At 37.3% G+C, this 20,126-nt stretch overlaps 1 protein-coding gene across 3 annotated transcripts in view; it reads right to left on the bottom strand.

The window, feature by feature from the left end:
• The window catches only part of NUP107 (nucleoporin 107), a 56,151-nt gene that overhangs the window by 10,842 nt on the left and 25,183 nt on the right, over nt 1-20,126 (bottom strand). For all 3 annotated transcript variants that reach the window (XM_010337287.3, XM_074402870.1, XM_074402869.1), the window contains exons 11-22: nt 18,928-19,006; nt 16,975-17,088; nt 12,904-12,994; nt 12,679-12,755; nt 9,840-9,899; nt 9,033-9,178; nt 8,865-8,913; nt 4,771-4,840; nt 3,646-3,764; nt 2,857-2,895; nt 720-870; nt 264-376 (exon numbers count right to left, since the gene is read on the bottom strand). In XM_010337287.3, the coding sequence (XP_010335589.2) occupies nt 264-376; nt 720-870; nt 2,857-2,895; nt 3,646-3,764; nt 4,771-4,840; nt 8,865-8,913; nt 9,033-9,178; nt 9,840-9,899; nt 12,679-12,755; nt 12,904-12,994; nt 16,975-17,088; nt 18,928-19,006 (1,108 nt within the window). The remainder of the gene's footprint in view (nt 1-263; nt 377-719; nt 871-2,856; nt 2,896-3,645; nt 3,765-4,770; nt 4,841-8,864; nt 8,914-9,032; nt 9,179-9,839; nt 9,900-12,678; nt 12,756-12,903; nt 12,995-16,974; nt 17,089-18,927; nt 19,007-20,126) is intronic.

The raw sequence follows: 20,126 nt of genomic DNA, 5'->3' as shown, positions 1-20,126 counted from the left end.
ATAACCTGATGAGCAACAAACCAAAGCTGAGATTTTTTTTTTCTATTAAAGAAGCTTCCTTTAACATACTATAAGTAATCCTTTACATAAGACTTAAAATTTGCTGCCAATTTTTATAATTTAACATGTCTGGGCTGACAAAGAAACATTCTTAAAAAAGAAAAACTAACATAGAATTTCTTTTACAAAGGGAGAAATTCACCGAGGAATAACATAAAAGATCATTAGAAGTTACACAGCACCTTCCCCCCGTCCCGAATTACCTCAGTAGTGTCCGTATCTAGGGCTGGGGCCATGTCATGATGACTGAATTCACCGTCATCTTTCTTTCGAATATTCTCAACTACAGTTTTTGTTATTGTTGCAACATCCAAATCTAAATTATTTTTTGAAGAAACAAAAAACAAAGATTAATCATTGATACTAATATTCTCTAAACAGTCACAATGATTTGGTAAATTTGGCACAATAATTCCTTAAAAATGAAATATATAAAATATGAAAGATATTTATATAAAAGAAAATGCCAAAATTAAAAGATATTTTACATATGAGTTACAGCGTAAGTAACATTAGTCCTAAAACAGAAATTCCCTGAAAATTTTATTACTTTTTTCCCCTAAAGAGAAATAAGATTTAAAACTAGGACAAACATTACTATAGCCAAAATGAGTATTTGCCTACAAATGTCAATAGACAAAGTTTTCAACCATTTTTACCTGCTTCTTTAGCCAACTCCAAGCAATGGTGGCGCTGCTCAAATTCTGTAACACTTTCCAAAAATAAAGCATACTGGGCAACAGCTAGGTCTTGAGGCAAATGACAGGTATAAAATGCTATGAGATTTGTATGTTTCTCACTTATTAAAAGCTAAAAAACAGAAAAAGATCAAAGTATGTCAGTAATAAAAAAGTTTACTTCAAAATCTCAAATATATTCAGGAGAAATTCACAGAGATATGGATTTGTGTTGCTAAACATAATTTCATTTTATATTTATTTATTTGAGACAGGGTCGCACTCTTGTCACCCAGGCTGGGGTGTAGTGGCACGATCATGGTTCACTGAAACCTCTGTGTCCCGGGTTCAGGTGATCCTCCCACCTTAGCCTCCCAAATAGGTGGGACTACAGGCACATGCCACCATGCCCTGCTGATTTTTTGTATTTTTTTTAGTAGAGATGGCTTTTCACTATGCTGCCCGGGCTGGTCTCAAACTCCTGGGCTCAAGTGATCTGCCCACCTTGACCTCCTGAGTGCTGGGATTATGGCATGGGCCCCTGTGTCCAGCCCGGAATAATTTTAAATTCTAAAAAGTGAGTGCAGTTGGCTCTTAAACAGCATAGATTTGAATTGTGTGAGTTCACTTATATGCGGACTTTTTTCAATAAATATATTGAAAAATTGGCTGGGTATGGTGGCTTGTGCCTGTAATTCCAGCACTTTGGGAGGCTGAGGCAGAAGTATCACTTGAGGCCGGACCTGGTAGCTCACACCTGGAATCCCAGCACTTTGGGAGGCTGAGGCAGGCGGATCACATGAGACCAGAGTTTGAGACCAGCCTAGAGAACAAGACAAAAACCCCATCTCTACTAAAAATACAAAATTTATCCAGGCATGTTGGCACATGCCTGTAATCCCAACTGCTCGAGAGGCTGAGGCAGGAGAATCATTTGTCCATTTCAGATAGACAATTCATCCTGTAAACAGAAAGCATAAACTTACAGTATTAACAGATATAGTATAGTACTATAAATGTAGTTTCTCTTCCTTACGATTTTTATTTATTAGTTTTTTAACTTTTAAAAGTTATTTATTAATTTTTTAACCTTTTCTTAAAAAAAGACAGGTTCTCGCTGTTGCCCAGGCTAGTCTTGAACTCCTGGACTCAAGTGATCCACCCACCTTGGCTTCCCAAAGTGCTGGGATTACAGGTGCAAGCCACCATGCCCGGCCTGATTGTTTTTTTTTTTTTTTTTTTTTTTTGAGATGGTGTCACTCTCACCCACCCGGAGGGCAGTGGGGTGAGATCATAGTTCACTGCAACCTCCATCTTATGGGCTCACTCAGTCTTCCTCCCTCAGCCTCCCAAGTAGCTAGGTTTACACATATAAATCACTATGGCTGGCTAATTTTAAATAATTTTTTTGTAGTAGAGAGAGGGATCTCCCTATGTTGCTCAGCTGATCCCAAACTTCTGGACTCAAGCAATCCTCCAGCCTCTGTCTCCCAAAGTGTTGGGATTATAGGTATGAGCCACCACGCCTAGCCCTTATGATTTACTTAGTAATGTTTTCTTTAGCTTACATTATCATAAGAATACAGTACAGTTGAGCTTTGAAAACATGGGTTTGAACTGTGCAGGTCCACTTATGCACAAATATTTTTCAACTCGACTTACATAGAAAATACAGTATTATCTGGATGTGAAATCTGCAAATATGGAAGGCCAACTTTCTGTACATGCAAGTTGTGCAGAGCCAACTGTGGACATGAGTATACACAGATTTTGTTACATGTGGGGGTCCTGGAACCAATCCCCCAAGTATACTGAGGGATGACTGTATCTAATACGTGTAACATACAAAATGTGTTAATTGGGTGTTTATGTTACTGGTATGGTTTCTGGTCAACAATAGAGTATCAGTAGTTAAGTTTTTAGAGTGTATTTTCGATTGTGCAGTGGGGAGGGGTGTTTTCCTAATCCCGGCATTGTTCAAGGGTCAACTGTGCTGATAATTAAAAGATCTCTTATGGATTCTGATGCTTTTTTATCATTGAGAATTAAAATAGTATTCTGATTTTTGTTTTCATTAAAATAGTAAAAAAGAATCAGGTTGTAGGTTTTCAAAGTTTACCTGTATGTATGTCTTTAAAACTTCAATAGAAACTTCTTCCTTCGTAGGAAAAAAAGACATAATAATTATAAATACAACTGCTTATATGAAAGAGTAATAAAATTTTTAATACAAGTTCTGCTATTAAATAACTTAATAATTGTAATGTTTACCATTGAGTAGTAACTATACACCAAGCTAAGGGCTTACCACAGTTCATCTACCGCATGATTTAACCTTACCATAACTCTTCTTGGCTAGTTACTATTATTGTTTATATTTTACAGAGGAAGAAATTAATACCCAGGGAAGTTTTATTTACCCATAATTACACAGATAGAAGCTGCTGAATAAGGGTATAAACTCAGGACTCTTACTCCAAAGCCCAAGCTTTCAATTACTTTATCATTCACTTTGTACATGTACTCTGACCAAAATGTTACTTTTTTTTTTTTTTTTTTTTTTAGAAAAAAAGCAACAAAAAAAAACAACAAAGTTTTAAAATCTCACATAGCACTTAGTTTCTTTAGTTAGCTTAGCTGGTTGATTTAAAGGTGGGTACAGACAAGGATAAAGTTATGAGTTTATTAAAAATCAGGTAACCAACAGCATTCTGTGGCCACAGACTAGAACTCTAAAGGGTCATTCACTGAGAGTGAGTTATTGTTGAGTGACTATACAAGGCTATGTGGAAGATATTTGATTCCTTATCACCACTTCTAGAAAACAACAACAACAAAAGTAGTGTTTTCTTGACACTAGGTACAAAGCATCAATATTATAGAGAAGAAATAGTTCCTTTTTATATACCTTGGTCTGTAGTCCCAGAGTACGGAAAAACAAAATGAGGTGAGTCATAAAGCGAAGAAGGTGTCCAGGCAGATTGTTTCTGCTTTTGGAAAGCCATTTGCTAAACTCATCCATCAAACCTACAAGCCATCAAAGCAAAGATTCAACAATAGGAATCAAATCAAAAGAAAAAAATAAACATTACCAGGAACATTTACTTCACTCTTATAGTGCTTTAAAGTCACTGTATTGGCCAGGCGTGGTGGCTCACGCCTATAATTCCAGCACTTTGGGAGGCCGAGGAGGGTGGATCACTGAGGTCAACAGTTAAAGACCAACCTGATGAACATGGAGAAACCCTGCCTCCACTAAAAATACAAAAATTGGCCAGGCATGGTGGCGCATGCCTGTAATCCTAGCTACTCAGGAGGCTGAAGCAGGAGAATCGCTTGAACCTGGGAGGCTGAGGTTGCGGTGAGCTGAGATCATGCCATTGTACTCCAGCCTGGACAACAAGAGCAAAACTCCATCTCAAATAAATAAATAAAGTCACCGTCTCATTATTAATAGCCATCATATAACTCTACACCCACTTAAACAGAGTCTGGGTAAAATCCAAACTTTGCTTTATAAAAACCAAATGACATGAAAGGTCACCTCTGACATAAAGAGTTGCATTCAAATAGGTTAATATTTATCAAGACGTGGTAAGTTATATGCATTGTTTGGATAACTTAAAAAAATTACTGTAAGACAATGAAGAACCCATACAAAGTAAAATAAAACTGGCTGGGCGTGGTCACTCACGCCTGTAATCCCATGCCGATAATACATAGCACTTTGGGAGGCTGCGGCAGGTGGATCACCTAAGGTCAGGAGTTGCAGACCAGCCTGGCCAACATAATGAAACCCCATCTCTACTAAAAATACAAAAATTAGCCAGGCGTGGTGGTGTGCACCTGTAATCCCAGCTACTCGGGAGGCTAAGACTGGAGAATAGCATCAACCCAGGAGATGGAGGTTGCAGTGAGCTGAGGTTGTGCCAATGCACTCCAGTCTGGGTGACAGGGTGAAACTTTGTCCCCGAAAAAAAATCCAAACCAAACCAAACAAAACGCAACAAAGTAAAATAAAATTATATCTTACCATCAATGTCTCCCAGGATAAGAAACTTTTGAACTACATGATAATGTTCTTGATTCTCTTCCAGAACTCTCTGAAAAAAATTTTTTTAATTTTCCATAAATCTTCTAGTGGTCATTCTGTAGTGTATATTCATTGTTAAACTAAAAATGTTAAACTTTTGAAGGAACATATAGAAAGAAAAAGTTGGAAATGAAGGGCCTTAGGAATATCAAAACAAAATAAAACATGGAACTGCCTTTGGAATATACTCACAGCTTACAAATCCAGAACTGAAAAGCATCTTTGAATGTAGAGACTGTTATAACAATTTAATCTCATGATGGTATTAAACTTTTATTCTTATATTTTATTCCTATTTATCTTGGCACTACACATGGTGTACCAGAAAGAAAGAACTCATGTGACCTAAGCAAAATAATTAAGATTTCTTTCAACATGAGCAGCAGTCCTTGAAAGCATTCTTTGAGCATTCTCTTCTGTACATGGTACCAAGCGTGAAAAAAACAAAATAGTGATCACATACAGAATAGAGAAAACCTTTTGTAAGTTATTTGCAGCTTGATTTTTTGAAGAAAATAGTTCAATTTTTTGTTGTCAAACTTTTAATTTTTATTTAGTTAGCTGTCTAAATTTTCTTTCAGCATTTGTTCATTTTTACATTCAAACCTTTGCTCTATGTGGAATTTATTTTAATTACATGGCATGAGGTAGGGTCTAACTTTGTTTTCTTCTGGATGGAAAGCCAATTATGCCAGCACCATTTATTTAAATAAACCATCCCTTTCCCTCTGAAATGAAAGGTTGACCTCTGACATCTGTTAAGTTCTCATATACACTTGGATCTAGTTTGGACTGTTAAATTCTCAAATATACTTGGATCTAGTTTGGACTTTGTGGTCCACTCATCTGTTTATTTTCATGTCAGTTCTATACTGTTTTGTTGTATCTTCATATTAAGTTTTATTATTAAGGCAAGTACCTCCGTAACTATATTTTTTTCCCTTTTTTTGAGTGTGTTTTTTTGTTTGTTTTTAAGACAGAGTCTCATTCTGTTGCCCAAGCTGGAGTGCAATGATGCAATCAAGGTTCACTACAGCCTCTACCTCACCAGGCTTAGGTGATCCTCCCACCTCAGCCTCCTGAGAAGCTAGAACTACAGGTGCATGCCACTAATTTTAATTTTTTTTTGTAGAGATGGGGTTTTGCCATGTTGTCCAGGCTGCTCTCAAACTCCTGAGCTCAAGTGATCCTCCTGACTTAGCCTCCAAAAGTGCTGGGATTAGAGGTGTGAGCCACCAAGTCCAGCCTATTGTTCTTTTTCAAAATGTCCTTGCTGCCGGGCGCTGTGGCTCACGCCTGTAATCCCAGCTCTTAGGGAGGCAGAGGCGGGAGGATAGCTTGAGCCCAGGAGTTCGAGACCTGCCTGGGCAATATAGCGAGACCCCGTTCTCCACAAAAAGGAAAAAAACAAAAAGACCAAAAAAAAAAAAAAAAAAATGTCCTTGCCATTCTCGATTATTCTTTTACTTGACAACTTTCTGCCCAGAAGTAATATCTCAAAGCATTAGGTTTCTATGCTAATTTTGGAATGAGTGATATTTGTATTAAATGCCCTCATCCAGGAACATGATATAGCTATTTATTTTATGCCTTCAGTAAGAGTCTATAGTTTTTAAATGAAGGACTTGTAACCCTTGATTAATTTTTTATTTCTAGATCTCTTTAGTTTTGATCACTCATTTAAATGGAACTTTTGGGGAGAGAGTGCTAAATCCTTTTCCAAATAGTCGTAACAAGTACAAAAGGCTGACTTAAAAAAAAACTTTTGTATCTAGCTACTTTAACAAATTCTCTTGTTAATTCTAGTAACTTACTGAGCTTTAAGTTTCTAGACTAATATTTTTGTCATATGTAAATATTCTTCCCTTTCTAGTATTTCTATCTGTTCCTTAATTTTCTCGTTTTATTTCATTAGCTAGAATTTCCAAAATAATAGACTGGTAATAAACACTTGACCGAAAAAGCATTAATTTCCTTGCTAAACCAAGTGCTCCTGTATGAGAAAAATATAAAACTCCACAGAAAAATAGCTAGAAGATATGAAAAAAACCTTCAAAAATGGTCAATAAACATAAGGGAATGCTCAGCCTTATGAACAAACAAGAAAATGTGAGTAGAAGAACAAGTTCTTATTTCCTACCTACTTTGATACATTGGCAAAACATAAAAAGTGTGACAGTTGAGACTGGTGAGAATGTATAATTCAATAAATTACTTGTGGAAGTATGAATTTAACTGCCACAACCAGGTAATAAATTAATTATTTTTCCATTTCGACAAAAATTTTTTTTTGAGACAGAGTTTCGCTCCTGTTGCCCAGCCTAGAGTGCAATGTCGTAATCTTGGCTCACTGCAACCTCTGTCTCCTACGTTCAAGCAATTCTCCTGCCTCAGCCTCCAAAGTAGTTGGGATTACAGGGATGCACCATCCATTTCAAAATGTTTCTTTACCTACCTACCTACCTATTAAATTTTTCTTATCTCTTTGAGACAGGTCCTTGCTCTGTTGCCCAGGCTGGAGTGCAGTAGTGCAATCACAGCTCACTGAAGCCATGACCTCCTGGGCTCAAGTGATCCTCCCTCTTCAGCCTCTGGAATAGCTGGGACTGCAAGTGGGTACACCACCACACCCAGCTAACTTTTTTTTAGGGATGAGGTTTTGTTATGATGCACAGGCTGGTCTCAAACTCCTGGCCTCAAGTGATCCTCCCACCTTTGCCTCCCAAGTGCTGGGATTACAGGCATGAGCCACCATGCCTGGCCTATTTATTTATTTTTATTGTATATATTTTTAATGTATACAACATGGTGTCTTCAGAGAATTAATTCAGAAACATTGTATATATGTATATATAATGTATAAAGCATATACTCCTTAACCCAGTAACCCTGCTTTCAGGAAACTTAGTCTGAAGAAACGGAAGGACTGGTAGCTAAGTACACACAAATATATAAGTTCATTATAGCACTAGAAATAACCTAAATATTACCCAAAGGGGAATGATTAAAATAAATCATACATTATTCTATAGAACATTATGTATTTGGGCTGGATGTGGTGGTTCATGCCTGTAATCCCAGCACTTTGGGAGGCCGAGGCAGGCAGATCACCTGAGGTCAGGAGTTCGAGACCAGTCTGACCAACATGGAAAAACCCCGTCTCTACTAAAAATACAAAAAATTAGCCGGGAATGGTAGTGCATGTCTGTAATCCCAGCTACTCGGGAAGCTGAGGCAGGAGAACTGCTTGAATCCAGGAAGCGGAAGTTGAGGTGAGCCAAGATGGCACTATTGCACTCCAGCCTGGGCCACAAGAGTGAAATTCTGTCTCAAAACAACAACAACAACAACAACAAAATTATGTATTTATTAAAAGGACTAAGGTTAAGTAAAAATGAATCAACTAAATTGGAGATTATCATTAAATGAAAAAAAATCAAGCTGTAGAGTAACATGTAGTACAATGTGAAAAACACAAAATCAAAATTCTTGGAATATCATTATTTACACATATTCATAAGCTCATGAAAAGAAATACAGAAGAATACGTATCAGTATGTTTTATCATCTCAAAGGAATAACCATAAAAAGGTGGAAAATTACTATAAAGGTTTTATTTATACATCCTTATATTATTTTATTGTAAACATTCTTAAATTATTTTACTGTACAAGTACATACAATATTACTAAGGTTGTTTAGGCATTTTTAAAGGAATATAATTTTTAGAAAATACAAGATCCAGGAAAATAAAGTCTTATTAATTTTCCATAATGTATTTTAAATTTTCAAAAAGAAAGGAATAAATACAGCTTACGTGCATATACTTAGATGAAAGTAATTCTAAACAAAAAACTAAAAATGATATTATCAGTTATGTAATTTTTTTCCTTTCAAAGAATGATTTTTATTTTTAGTAAGTGAGAAAAAGAAAGGAGAAAGTTCCACCTATTTTTTTCCTTTCAGCTACAGTGCACAATGGAATGACATTTTTTCCTAATCCAGATATGTAATATGTTCCTATTAACATTTACCTTCTTATCAGTAGCTTGAAGTTCCTCAAAAACCTTTTCTAAGGTCCAACTTCAAAAGAAACGAGAAAAGAACAGAATAACATTAATAATATAAAAAAGGGCTGTAAAATGAAACATTAAAGAGCATGCTACAAATCACCATGACTCAAAACAATTCAATGAACTCACTTTACTTCCAGATATTCTCTAGGGAGTTCTTCAGTTTCATCCAGAGTTGCTACTGATGTCTGGATTTCCTGTTCTACCAGACTGTCTACCATCACCCGGAAGTAGGCCCACACTGTGTCTTCCCAGGTGTCACAAACAGGAAGCAGCTTTTTCCCCATTACAAAACAGAAATATGTAATAGACATATTCAACAGAAAAGAAAGGAAAAGCATACATCCAATGACACAGACTATAACATCACTTTATAATGATATAAAAGATGATGGATTAAAAAAAAATTGTGCCAAATAACCTTTCCCTCCCCAACTACATCTTCTAAGATGTTTGAACTGTTAAGATTTTTCACACTGAGTTTAGAACATCAGTTTTCCATGCTGATATGACATTTCAACTGATTATTATAGTATCCGTCAAGATAGCTATAATATGTAGAGAGTAGTGGGTTGTGAGAAAAACACGGATATGTAAGACAACCCAAGGACTCACCGTGCCTTTGTGGCACATGTCTGCAAACAGCTATGAGTATTATAAGTCATCAATAAATGTGTGTTGCAGTTAAATTTACAATTCTTAAAAACTGAAATCTGATTTCATTCATTAAAACACCATGCATGTTAAGGAATACATCAAATTAAGCAGAACAAGTCACTAACTGATTCATGATTATCTATCATTGCTACACGTATGTATGTACATAGTTAAGTATATATATTTAAGTTTATATTTGTTATATACAAGTGTTAGAGTATTTTATGTATTTAATTTTACTCCACAGAAAAAATTTAAACATTAAAACAGATTGCATACCTGCTTAAGATTCCCACTTAAGGCTGCATAAATTGCTCTCTCGTATCTATTAAAAAGCTCCTAAAACACAATGAATATAAACAATTGAAATACTGTTTTTCTTATTATGTCAATTTTCCTCATAATCTGCAGTTATGCAATCTCTTCTAGACTGAACCTATTTACTTGGTAGTTTTTTTTTTTTTTTTTTTTTTTTTTTTGAGACGGAGTTTTTGCTCTTGTTACCCTGGCTGGAGTGCAATGGCGCGATCTCGGCTCACCGCAACCTCCGCCTCCTGGGTTCAGGCAATTCTCCTGCCTCAGCCTCCTGAGTAGCTGGGATTACAGGCACCCGCCACCATGCCCAGCTAATTTTTTGTATTTTTAGTAGAGACGGGGTTTCACCATGTTGACCAGGATGGTCTAGATCTCTCGACCTTGTGATCCACCCGCCTCGGCCTCCCAAAGTGCTGGGATTACAAGCTTGAGCCACCGCGCCCGGCCTACTTGGTAGTTTTTAAACTTAGTGAAAGATCTAGTGGGATAATAAGAAGGAAGAATTTCAGTTTGATGAAATAATGCTGAAATCTAGAGAAAAAAGTAAAACACTTAAATGTCAAATATTGGGTGAAAGCAGATCCAACCCTAATGGATGCTTTGAGTATTTTAAACAAATTTTATTCCATATAGAACCTATATAGGTATTTTCTCCTAGAATGTTTTTAAATACCTGATACTCTCCGATACCGACCTATGTACAACATCAAAACAAAGCATGCATCCGTTTGCATCTGATTCCTATGCAGAACTAACTAATTTCCCCCATTTTACTTTTGGGATCCTATTAATGGTATTTCCAGTTTTCTTGCCATCCAAACAAGAAACTTGAGACTCTTACTGCATAACTGAGCCCACCTCTGCTTTCTGTTTCTAATCACTGGTCCCAACCAATGTCTCTCCCTTCCTTTCCATTCCCAGCAATACTATCCTATGACAGATCCTTGTGACTTAGTGTCCAAATAACTCTGACAGGCTCCTAATTACTTTCTTAGCCTTTTGTCTATCTAATTTTAAGTCTCTTTTTCCACTGCCATGCTGATCTTCTTAAAACACGTCTGTCATGTGCCCTAAAGCTTATGCCACTTTAACATCCAATTCTACAAGATGCTTTAGGTCTTTTTCAAGGTAAAGTGTAGGGAATCCATGAGCCCCACACTTTGGCGCCAGAATGTAGTATCCATGAACCCCACATTGGGCACCAGAATGTAGGGAGCCAGCCCTATACCACTTGGTTTGGTAGTGACAAAAAAAATGAGAAAAAGGCAGATTAAGAGAAAAAGTGGGACCATCACTTCATTACTCTGGAGGTGACAGTGAGGGTCCCAAGCTCTGACCATCCACACTATTTATTGATTACACTGACTTTGATCTATAGAGTAGGGGTGGAGTGATGGTGGGAGAATCGGTGAGCTGGAAGTGAATCAGTGAGCCAGAATTGGTATATCATCCTAAGGATTGATAACAGTGGCGGTTAGGGAGTTTCACGAAACAAGAACATGTGATTATCTTTAGCTGATTATCTACATACAGCTAAGAGACCTCCTTACAAGGAGTCTACAAGTCTGGCTATGTCATAGTGCTACGAAGGGGTTTACATCTGAGCACAATGATTATGGTAACAGAGCCCAGGTCACCCTGCACTGGAACATGAGGCATAGAGAGGTCTTCCTCCTCAGAAGCCTCCTGCAGCCTTCCGCAGTTTGTTGTTCCTTGTTTATATGTTACTCATAACCAATATATGTAGGCATTCTGTAATCCCTTTCTCCTTTTCAGTGTTTCCCAATAGTAAAGTGCCATGTTTATTGTAGTATTTATGTTTTTTTTTTTTTTTTTAGACAGAGTCTTGTTCTGTCACCAGGCGCCAGGCTGGAGTGCAGTGGCGTGATCTCGGCTCACTGCAACCTCCCCCTCCCAGGTTCAAGCAATTCTCCTGCCTCGGCCTCCCGAGTAGCTGGGACTACAGGCGTGGGCCACCATGCCCAGCTAATTTTTTGTATTTTTTAGTAGAGACAGGGTTTCACCATGTTGGCCAGGATGGCTTTGATCTCTTGACTTTGTGATTTGCCCGCCTCGGATTCCCAAAGTGCTGGGATTACAGGCATGAGCCACCGCACCCGGCGTATTTATGTATTTTTTAAACTGTTTGTCAGTATATGTATTTTTTAAACTGTTTGACAGATGTGAAACCGTGCTACCATTTTTATTAACTTTTTATTGTTTTACATAACCCTAATGAAGTTTCTGAGTATTTTTCTCTTAACTCCATTTTCCTATAAGCCCTATAGGGTTTCTGCACAATGTTGCACATTGTGGCAACTTTTAGGAATACCTATGTCATGTTACAACAGAACTGACTGTATTTCCTTTATGAGCGTTCTACTCCAAGCTGGCAGATCTACCTTACTTTGAATTTCCCAATCTATATATCCTACCTAGAATTCCTTCCTCTTGTTTTCATTCCCAACAACCCTAATCCTAGTAAGTTTTAGAAGTTCAATTCAATTCTTTCCACAGAGATGCCAGCTTTAAGCTTTAGCCCAGTACTTTTTCTCTAAACTCATTTGGTACCTCCTTTACATTTCTGCCTTATATCAGTGTTTAATTTTTAGTACTTAGTGTTTTAATAATTCTGATGAAACACTAAGTACTAAAAATTAAGTTAAGCCTATTCCTCAATTTTACTGGAAGTTTTTGAAAACCAGTTTGACACTACTTTCAATGTTTTGCAGCTCCTGAATAGGCTTTCAATTAATTAACCTGAAGTTGAAAGCAGTATTACTGAATATTTTATTTATCTTACATCTTCTGCCATTCTCCAACAACTTATTTTCCAAATGCGTCTATATGGATTCCCTTCAACAGGTTCTAATTCTGCTCCTATAAAACAGTAAAAGATAGAAAATGTAGTTTAAAATGAGATCTCATTACAATCCTTTCTACAAAGAGAAACTATAGTTGACAAAAATTGGCATTTAGAGCAAAATGCCTTTGTCCCCAACTGTCAGAATAAAATGTACTAAAATACCTCCATTAACATTAGGGTCATGATACAGTTTCCAGCCTTCAAGTGTTGCAGCTCTCCATGCTTGACCACAGCGTTTACAGAGTCGTTGTGCCTTAGGAAACAAGAAAGAGCAGTCAGTCCAATAACCAGGGTGGCAGTGAAAATGTACTTGTGCTTTATAGCAAAGTATAACCAATATACGACAAGCTTAGATAACTTATAGAACAAATGTTACAAGAGATGGATGTAAGGCCGGGTGCGGTGGCTCAAGCCTGTAATCCCAGCACTTTGGGAGGCCGAGGCGGGTGGATCACGAGGTCAGCAGATCGAGACCATCCTGGTCAACATGGTGAAACCCCATCTCTACTAAAAATACAAAAAATTAGCTGGGCATGGTGGCATGTGCCTGTAATCCCAGCTACTCGGGAGGCTGAGGCAGAAGAATTGCCTGAACCCAGGAAGCGGAGGTTGTGGTGAGCCGAGATCGCGCCATTGCACTCCAGCCTGGGTAACAAGAGTGAAACTCTGTCTCAAAAAAAAAAAAAAAAAGAGATGGATGTAGACAGTTAATAATGGCATTCTGACTGGGTGTGGTGGCTCATGCCTGTAATCCCAGTGCTTTGGGAGGCCAAGGTGGGCATATCACCTGAGATCAGGAGTTCAAGACCAGCTTGGCCAACATAGTGAAACCCTGTCTCTACTAAAAATACAAAAATCAGCCAGGTGCAGTGGTAGACACCTATAATTCCAGCTACTTGGGAGGCTGAGGCAGGAGCACTGCTTGAACCCCGGAGGTGGAGGTTGCAGTAAGCTGAGATCGGGCCACTGCATTCCAGCCTGGGTGACAGAGTGAAACCCTGCCTCAAATAATAATAATAATAATAATAATAGCATTCTATTTTAAAACATATGCATGTCTTTCTGTGGCCTCTACCTTTATTTTTCTTTCTTTTTAAAAATTTTAAAAATTTTTTGTAGAGACAGAGTGTCATCATGTTAGTCAGTCTTGAACTTCTGGACTAAAGGGATCCTCTTGCCTCAGCCTCCCAAAGTGTTGGGATTACAGGTGTGAGCAACCATACCTGGCCCTGTTTTTCTTTCTAAAAAAAATCCCTTTTCTGTTTGACTTTAGGCTTAACAATAAGTTTGACGGCACCCACTGGCATTTAATCCTGCTAGAAACAAATGGGGTTAAAGAGATTGATGACCCCTGATTTATGAAAAACTATTACAAAAACCATCTCTGTGACGACCAGGCTGTTACTGCTCATTTAGTCCACTGATGATATTGCGTGTTCAACTTGACCAGTAAGTCAGTAAGTCGATGTGCTTATATACCAGTAAGGTAAATACATGCTTGTTGTTCCATCATCCCTTTAGGGAATCACCATTTCCCCATTCTTAGCTCCTGTGCTTTGGATAGACCTGATCCTATTCCAGAATTCTAAGGTTAGGCATGTGAGTTAACAAGATTCACTACAGGACTCTTGCTGGAGAAACTGGTAGAGAAGATACACTCCTTTGCTGAGATTGCTAGTTGGCAGGAGGATGTAAGCTTGGACCTTTTTGTATTCATCTCTGATACAATGTAGGGAGTAGCTTTCTGGGAATGAAGACACAGAGAGGCAGGTAGAGCTATGGGTCTTGGAAACAGACAGCATCCTGGGGCATCTCTGGAGTCCCTGGATCCTGCTGAAAGCCAGATATACCATCTATACTTCCCACTTCCATGAGCCAAACAATTCTCTTGTAAGCATAAAGTAACTTAGGTTGGGTTTCTGTCACTTGAACGGAGAAATCCTGATTAATACAACTAGTTAAAGAATATCATATTCCTAACATTGTTCTAAACTTACAACCTTTAAAAACTATGAGTGCTATTTAAGAATTAACATGGAAAAATGTTTTGATATGGTATCTTGAAAAGGCAGGATAAAAACTCAATATAGAATCTTGAAAACATTACTCTAAGTGAAATAAGATAGACACAAAAGCACATTGTATGATTCCACCTATGCATGTAATGGTTACAGTTTATATTTGGGTTGATGAAAAAGTTTTAGAAACAGTGGTGATGGTTTCCCAATACTGTTAATGTAATTAATGCCACTGAACTGTACACTTAAATGATTATAATGGCAAATTTTGTTATACAATTCATTACATAATTATACACTTAAATGATTAAAATGGCATATTTTGTTATTTGATTCAAAATGTATTATACAATTCACAAAATGAATAATGTAACATGCCAAAACCACTGAATGGCGTCACTTGAAATGGGTGAATTACATGGTATGTAAATTTTATCCCAAATTACTATTAAAGAGGGAAAAAACTTGAATGTACACTATGACTGCAACTATCCTAAAAAGGAAGATAAAAGAAAAAGGGCCGTAAGTAAATACAAAAAGCTCACTATCTGTGGTTATATAAAGCTAGTGAGACCTTGAAAATTTCTATTTTTTGAGCCTTCAATAGTATGATTGTATTTTTGTTTTTTAAAATAAATCCCAAAGCCAGGCACAGTGGCTCATGCTTGTAATCCTAGCACTTTGGGAGGCTGAGGGAGGCAGATTGCCTGAGCTCAAGAACCAGTCTGGACAACATGGTGAAACCCCATCTTTACTAAAATACAAAAAATTAGCTAGGCACAGCAGTATGCGCCTGTACTCTAAGCTACTTGGGAAGCTGAGGCAGTAGAATTGCTTGAACCCAGGAGGTGGAGGTTACAGTGAGTCAAGATCACACCACTGTACTCCAGCCTGGGCAGCAGAGCAAGACTCTACAACAAAAAATTAAATAAGTAAATAAATCCCTCATTACCATAACAATTTCTAGTATCTTGCACATTATCTGGCAGAGTGGCTGGGACTTAAATATTTTCTGAATAAACAAATAAATAGTATCAACTACTTTTTTTTTTTTTTTTAATTTTTTAATAATAGAGACAGAGTCTTACTATGATGCCCAGGCTGGTCTCAAACTCCTGGCATCAAGTGATCCTCCTGCCTTGGCCTCCCCAAATACTGAGATTACAGGCATGAGTCACTGCACCTGGCCAACTTCTTTTCTTAATAAAAAAAATAAGAATGGTGCTTAATAAACCAAGACTTATTACTATAAGCAACTACTTAATATATGCTGATGGTTGATAACATAGGAGAGAACAAATGACACTTTGAACTAACATAGAATCTTCTAAAGGCAATTGCAAAAAGTACTGTAAACCAGATACAATATAATATTGAAGCCCAAAACTCCTACACATCACAGTATCTCACCTAAAGAGCCATCTGGTAAACTGTCCAAATTAGATACTTATCATTCTACATATAAGATCTTAACTATCACACACATTTTTTTAAAGGTAAGGTTAAAAGGAAGAAGTTTGAGTGCCACTGCAGCCTTCAAGTGCCTAAATAGTATCACCTAGAATTAGAGTTAGGTTTATTCTAAACTGTGAAAAAATCAGAATTAGAAATAATAAAGATTGGGTCAGGTACAGTGGCTCATGCCTACAGTCCCAGCACTTTGGGAGGCCAACACAGGAGGGTCACTTGAGCCCAGTTGTTCATGATGAGAACACTGGCAAGTGAGATTCCATCTCAAAACAAAAAAAAGAAAAAAAAAAAATCAACAGGGATTGGGCCAGGCGCAGTGTCTCACGCCTGTAATCCCAGCACTTTAAAAGGGTGAGGCGGGAGGATCACTTAAGGCCAGAAATTAGAGAGGAGGCTGGGCAACATGGCAAGACCCTGTCTCAAAAACAAAAACAAAAACCCAAACAGAACAACAACAACAAAAAACAACGGGGATATACCTAGAATATGCAGTGCAATATGGGGGAGAAAAGTGTGACTTATTATAAATAATTTTCTATTAATTAGAGTTGTACAAACAAGATTACATTGTTTTCTCAAGTTACATGTGCCTTATCACTGGAAATGTTCAAACAGGAAGTTAGATCTAGAAATACCATGAATGGAATTACTGTATTAAGAAAGCACACTAGGCAGCCACAAAAATCTCTTCCAGCTCAGAGGCTATGACTTTTTGAATTAGACAAGAAGGGTATACATGACTAACCTCTTCTGTCATTCCAGCACGGATTAGAGTAAAGAGATATTTGAGTAATCTGACTTCATCTTCTCTATCCAGATCATCTAGAGGCATTTTCTGTCTTATGGGAGCATCAGGGTCCTGTAAGAAGAAACAAAAAATTATCATCAAGCATAAATCCTTTCTACTTACATACCTCTCACACATCATCAGGAAATGATAAATCTATCCTGAGTTTATATACAAATCAATTAATTTTCTTTCTTTTTTCTTTTTTCCCCCAAGATGGAGTCTTGCTCTGTTGCCCAGACTGGAGTGCAGTGGCGCCATTTCAGCACACTGCAACCTTCACCTCCTGGATTCAAGCAATTGTCCTGCCTCAGCCTCCCGAGTAGCTGGGATTACAGGCACATGCCACCACACCCAGGTAATTTTTGTATTTTTAGTAGAGACAGGGTTTCACCATGTTGGCCAGTTTGGTCTCAAACTCCTGGCCTCATGATCCACCTGCCTCGGCCACCCAAAGTGCTGAGATTACAAGCATGAGCCACTGTGCCTGGCTGAAATAAATTCAGTTTCAATTTAGTTAAGTAACAAAGGCAATAAAATTGTCAGAAGATTACAAGTGTTCCAAATAGCCACACAGTTGTCTGCTTCCCCACTGAAAACATACTTGGCCCTGGGCATGCCTTGGTCAGGTAAGGCAGAAATACTACTGGCCTACCCCAGCCCAGGTAACACTAGAAGATGACTTGAGTTTCGCTCTGTCATAGCAGCTACATGGTCCAGTCTAAACAGAATTAGACCCAGATGGAAGATAAACACGAAGCAAAAACCCAAGAAAGCTGCTCTGTGGCTACAAAGTGCTTAGCTGGTACTTTTTGAAAACATATGGGAAGACAGCCTATTAAGACCTATTTTGGGATTAATACCATATAAAACACACCAATGCCTAATAAAAACATTATAAACAGAGTTCTAATAAATAAGCACAAATCCCCCAAAACAGTTACTTCTACCTACCTTTTCATGTGCTTCTAAGCATTTAGGGTAATATATTGTTTTCACTTTACCAGCAAATAGCACCCATGATCTACATGATGGATTTCAAACGGTAAACAATTTTAACATGACTCAGAAAGGAAGTAATTCTTACTCTACATGTTACTTAGTGTGTGGTAATATAAATATCAATTCAGGAAATGGAATATATAACAGATCAATTGGCTACTTTCATAAATATTTTGCAGACATGTCATTCAATTTTTGGAACATGGTCTCTTTCTAGCAACAGGAAATCACCACTTTCCAGCTGGTAAGAGTAAATGATTTTCAGCTGTTGCCTGCTACAATGTAAATTTAGCTACAATCAGTTTTAGGCTGTTAGTTTCCAAACAATCGAACAATTTTCTTTTTCTCAATTTTCACCAAAAACACTTTGTTTCCAAGTGTACTTCCAGAAGTTTTTATTGTTACTTATTTCTCTCACTTTTCACTATAAACCTTTCACATGCCCTACCTGTCATAAAGCTTCATTCCTCTGTTCCTAGAATAATTCAGCTTCAGTTCTTTTCAAATCCACTATTAGTCCTACTACTCATATCCTAGAATAACCGTTCTAACCTCAAACTAATTCACAAGGCTTTAGTTTTTTTTCACTTGCTTTCAACATAAAAGAGCTTTCATAGGTTACTATCTTATAGAGGCAGAGTCAAATCTTACGATAAGACCAAAATTAATTTGTTTTTAATGCTGGCAAGTTAGGTACACTTTGCACATATTAGTATTTACAATTCAAAAGACATGGATATGTTTCAACATATTCCATCAGATTCCAATGCAACTTAGTTGTTTTAGAGTAAAAAGTTAGTGTGTGCAAACCTTCAGGAGAGCAAACAAAGATCCAAGAGAAAAAATTCTCAGTCTGAAAGAAAAAGTCAGTTAATTTCTAAGGCAACTTTCACTTCAAAGAATACTTACCAATTCAGTGACAAGCGGACGAACACTTCCAACGTAAGAAGTCAGCTGCCGTTGTTTTAAGGTATGCAGAGTATTTTCCCTGAGGAAAAAAAAAAAAAGTACCTACTTTTTAAAAAGGGGTAATAGGTCTATTTTTTAAAAACAAAATCAAGTCAAAGGAAGAAAGAGAGACTACAAACCCTGAGAGAACATGCAAAAATTCTTAACACAGAAGTTCATTTTAGCTCAGATGACTAATGATGTTGAGGGCTTTTTCATGTCCTTACTGGTTATTTATCTATCTGTTTTTGTGAGCTATCAGTTCAAATTTTTGCTCTTTTTACTAGGATTATCTTTTTAACTATTGAGTTATAGTTCTTTATGAACTACACATCCCAGTCTGTGGATTGCCCTCATTCATTTTCAGAGACAGGGTCCTGCTCTGTTGCCCAACGCTGGAGTGCAGTGGTACAATCACGGTTCACTACAGCCTTGATCTCCCGGGCTCAAGCGATCCTCCCACTTCAGTCCCCTGAGTAGCTGGGACTACAGACACGCACCACTATGCCCAGCTAACATTTTAATTTTTTCGTAGAGATGGGTTCCCACTATATTTTCCTGGATGGTCTCAAACTCCTGGCCTCAAGCAATTCTCCAGCCTCAGCTTCCTAAAGTGCTAGGATTACGCGTGTGAGCCACCACACCTGGCCAATGGTATTTTTTTTTAATGATACATCTTTAATTTTGATAAAGTCAAAATAATTTTTCCTACTGTTGCTTTCTGTGAGCTAAGAAACATCTATCTATTCTCATGTGACTAGGATATCTTCCTATGTTTTCCTTAAAAAGCTTTATGGTTTTTAGCTTCTACATTTAAGACTATGATACATGTTGAATTAATTGTTGGGTGAGGGAGCTGTCAAGGTTAATCTTTTTTCTCACAGATATCATTTTTCTGTAGTTTGTAAAAAAGGCATTCCATTCCCAGCGGGATTGCTTTGATGTCTTTGTTGAAAACCAAATCACCGTAACAGTGTGAATCTGTTTTGGGGTTCTCTGTTCTGTTCTACTAATCAGCAAAAAAAGATTAACTTATTAAAAACTGTAAAAACCTAACGGGGCATTTTAACTAAAAACAAAGCAAAACAAAACAAAACAAAACTTATTTCCTGAAAATGAAAACGTCCTTTCAGAAAAAAAATCACAATCTTAAAAGTTAA

Source organism: Saimiri boliviensis, chromosome 7 (assembly GCF_048565385.1).
Source record: "Saimiri boliviensis isolate mSaiBol1 chromosome 7, mSaiBol1.pri, whole genome shotgun sequence".
In the NCBI taxonomy this organism is placed as follows: domain Eukaryota; kingdom Metazoa; phylum Chordata; class Mammalia; order Primates; family Cebidae; genus Saimiri; species Saimiri boliviensis.
The sequence above is the reverse complement of the archived record's forward strand: the minus strand, read 5'-3'. Positions and strand labels throughout refer to the sequence as shown.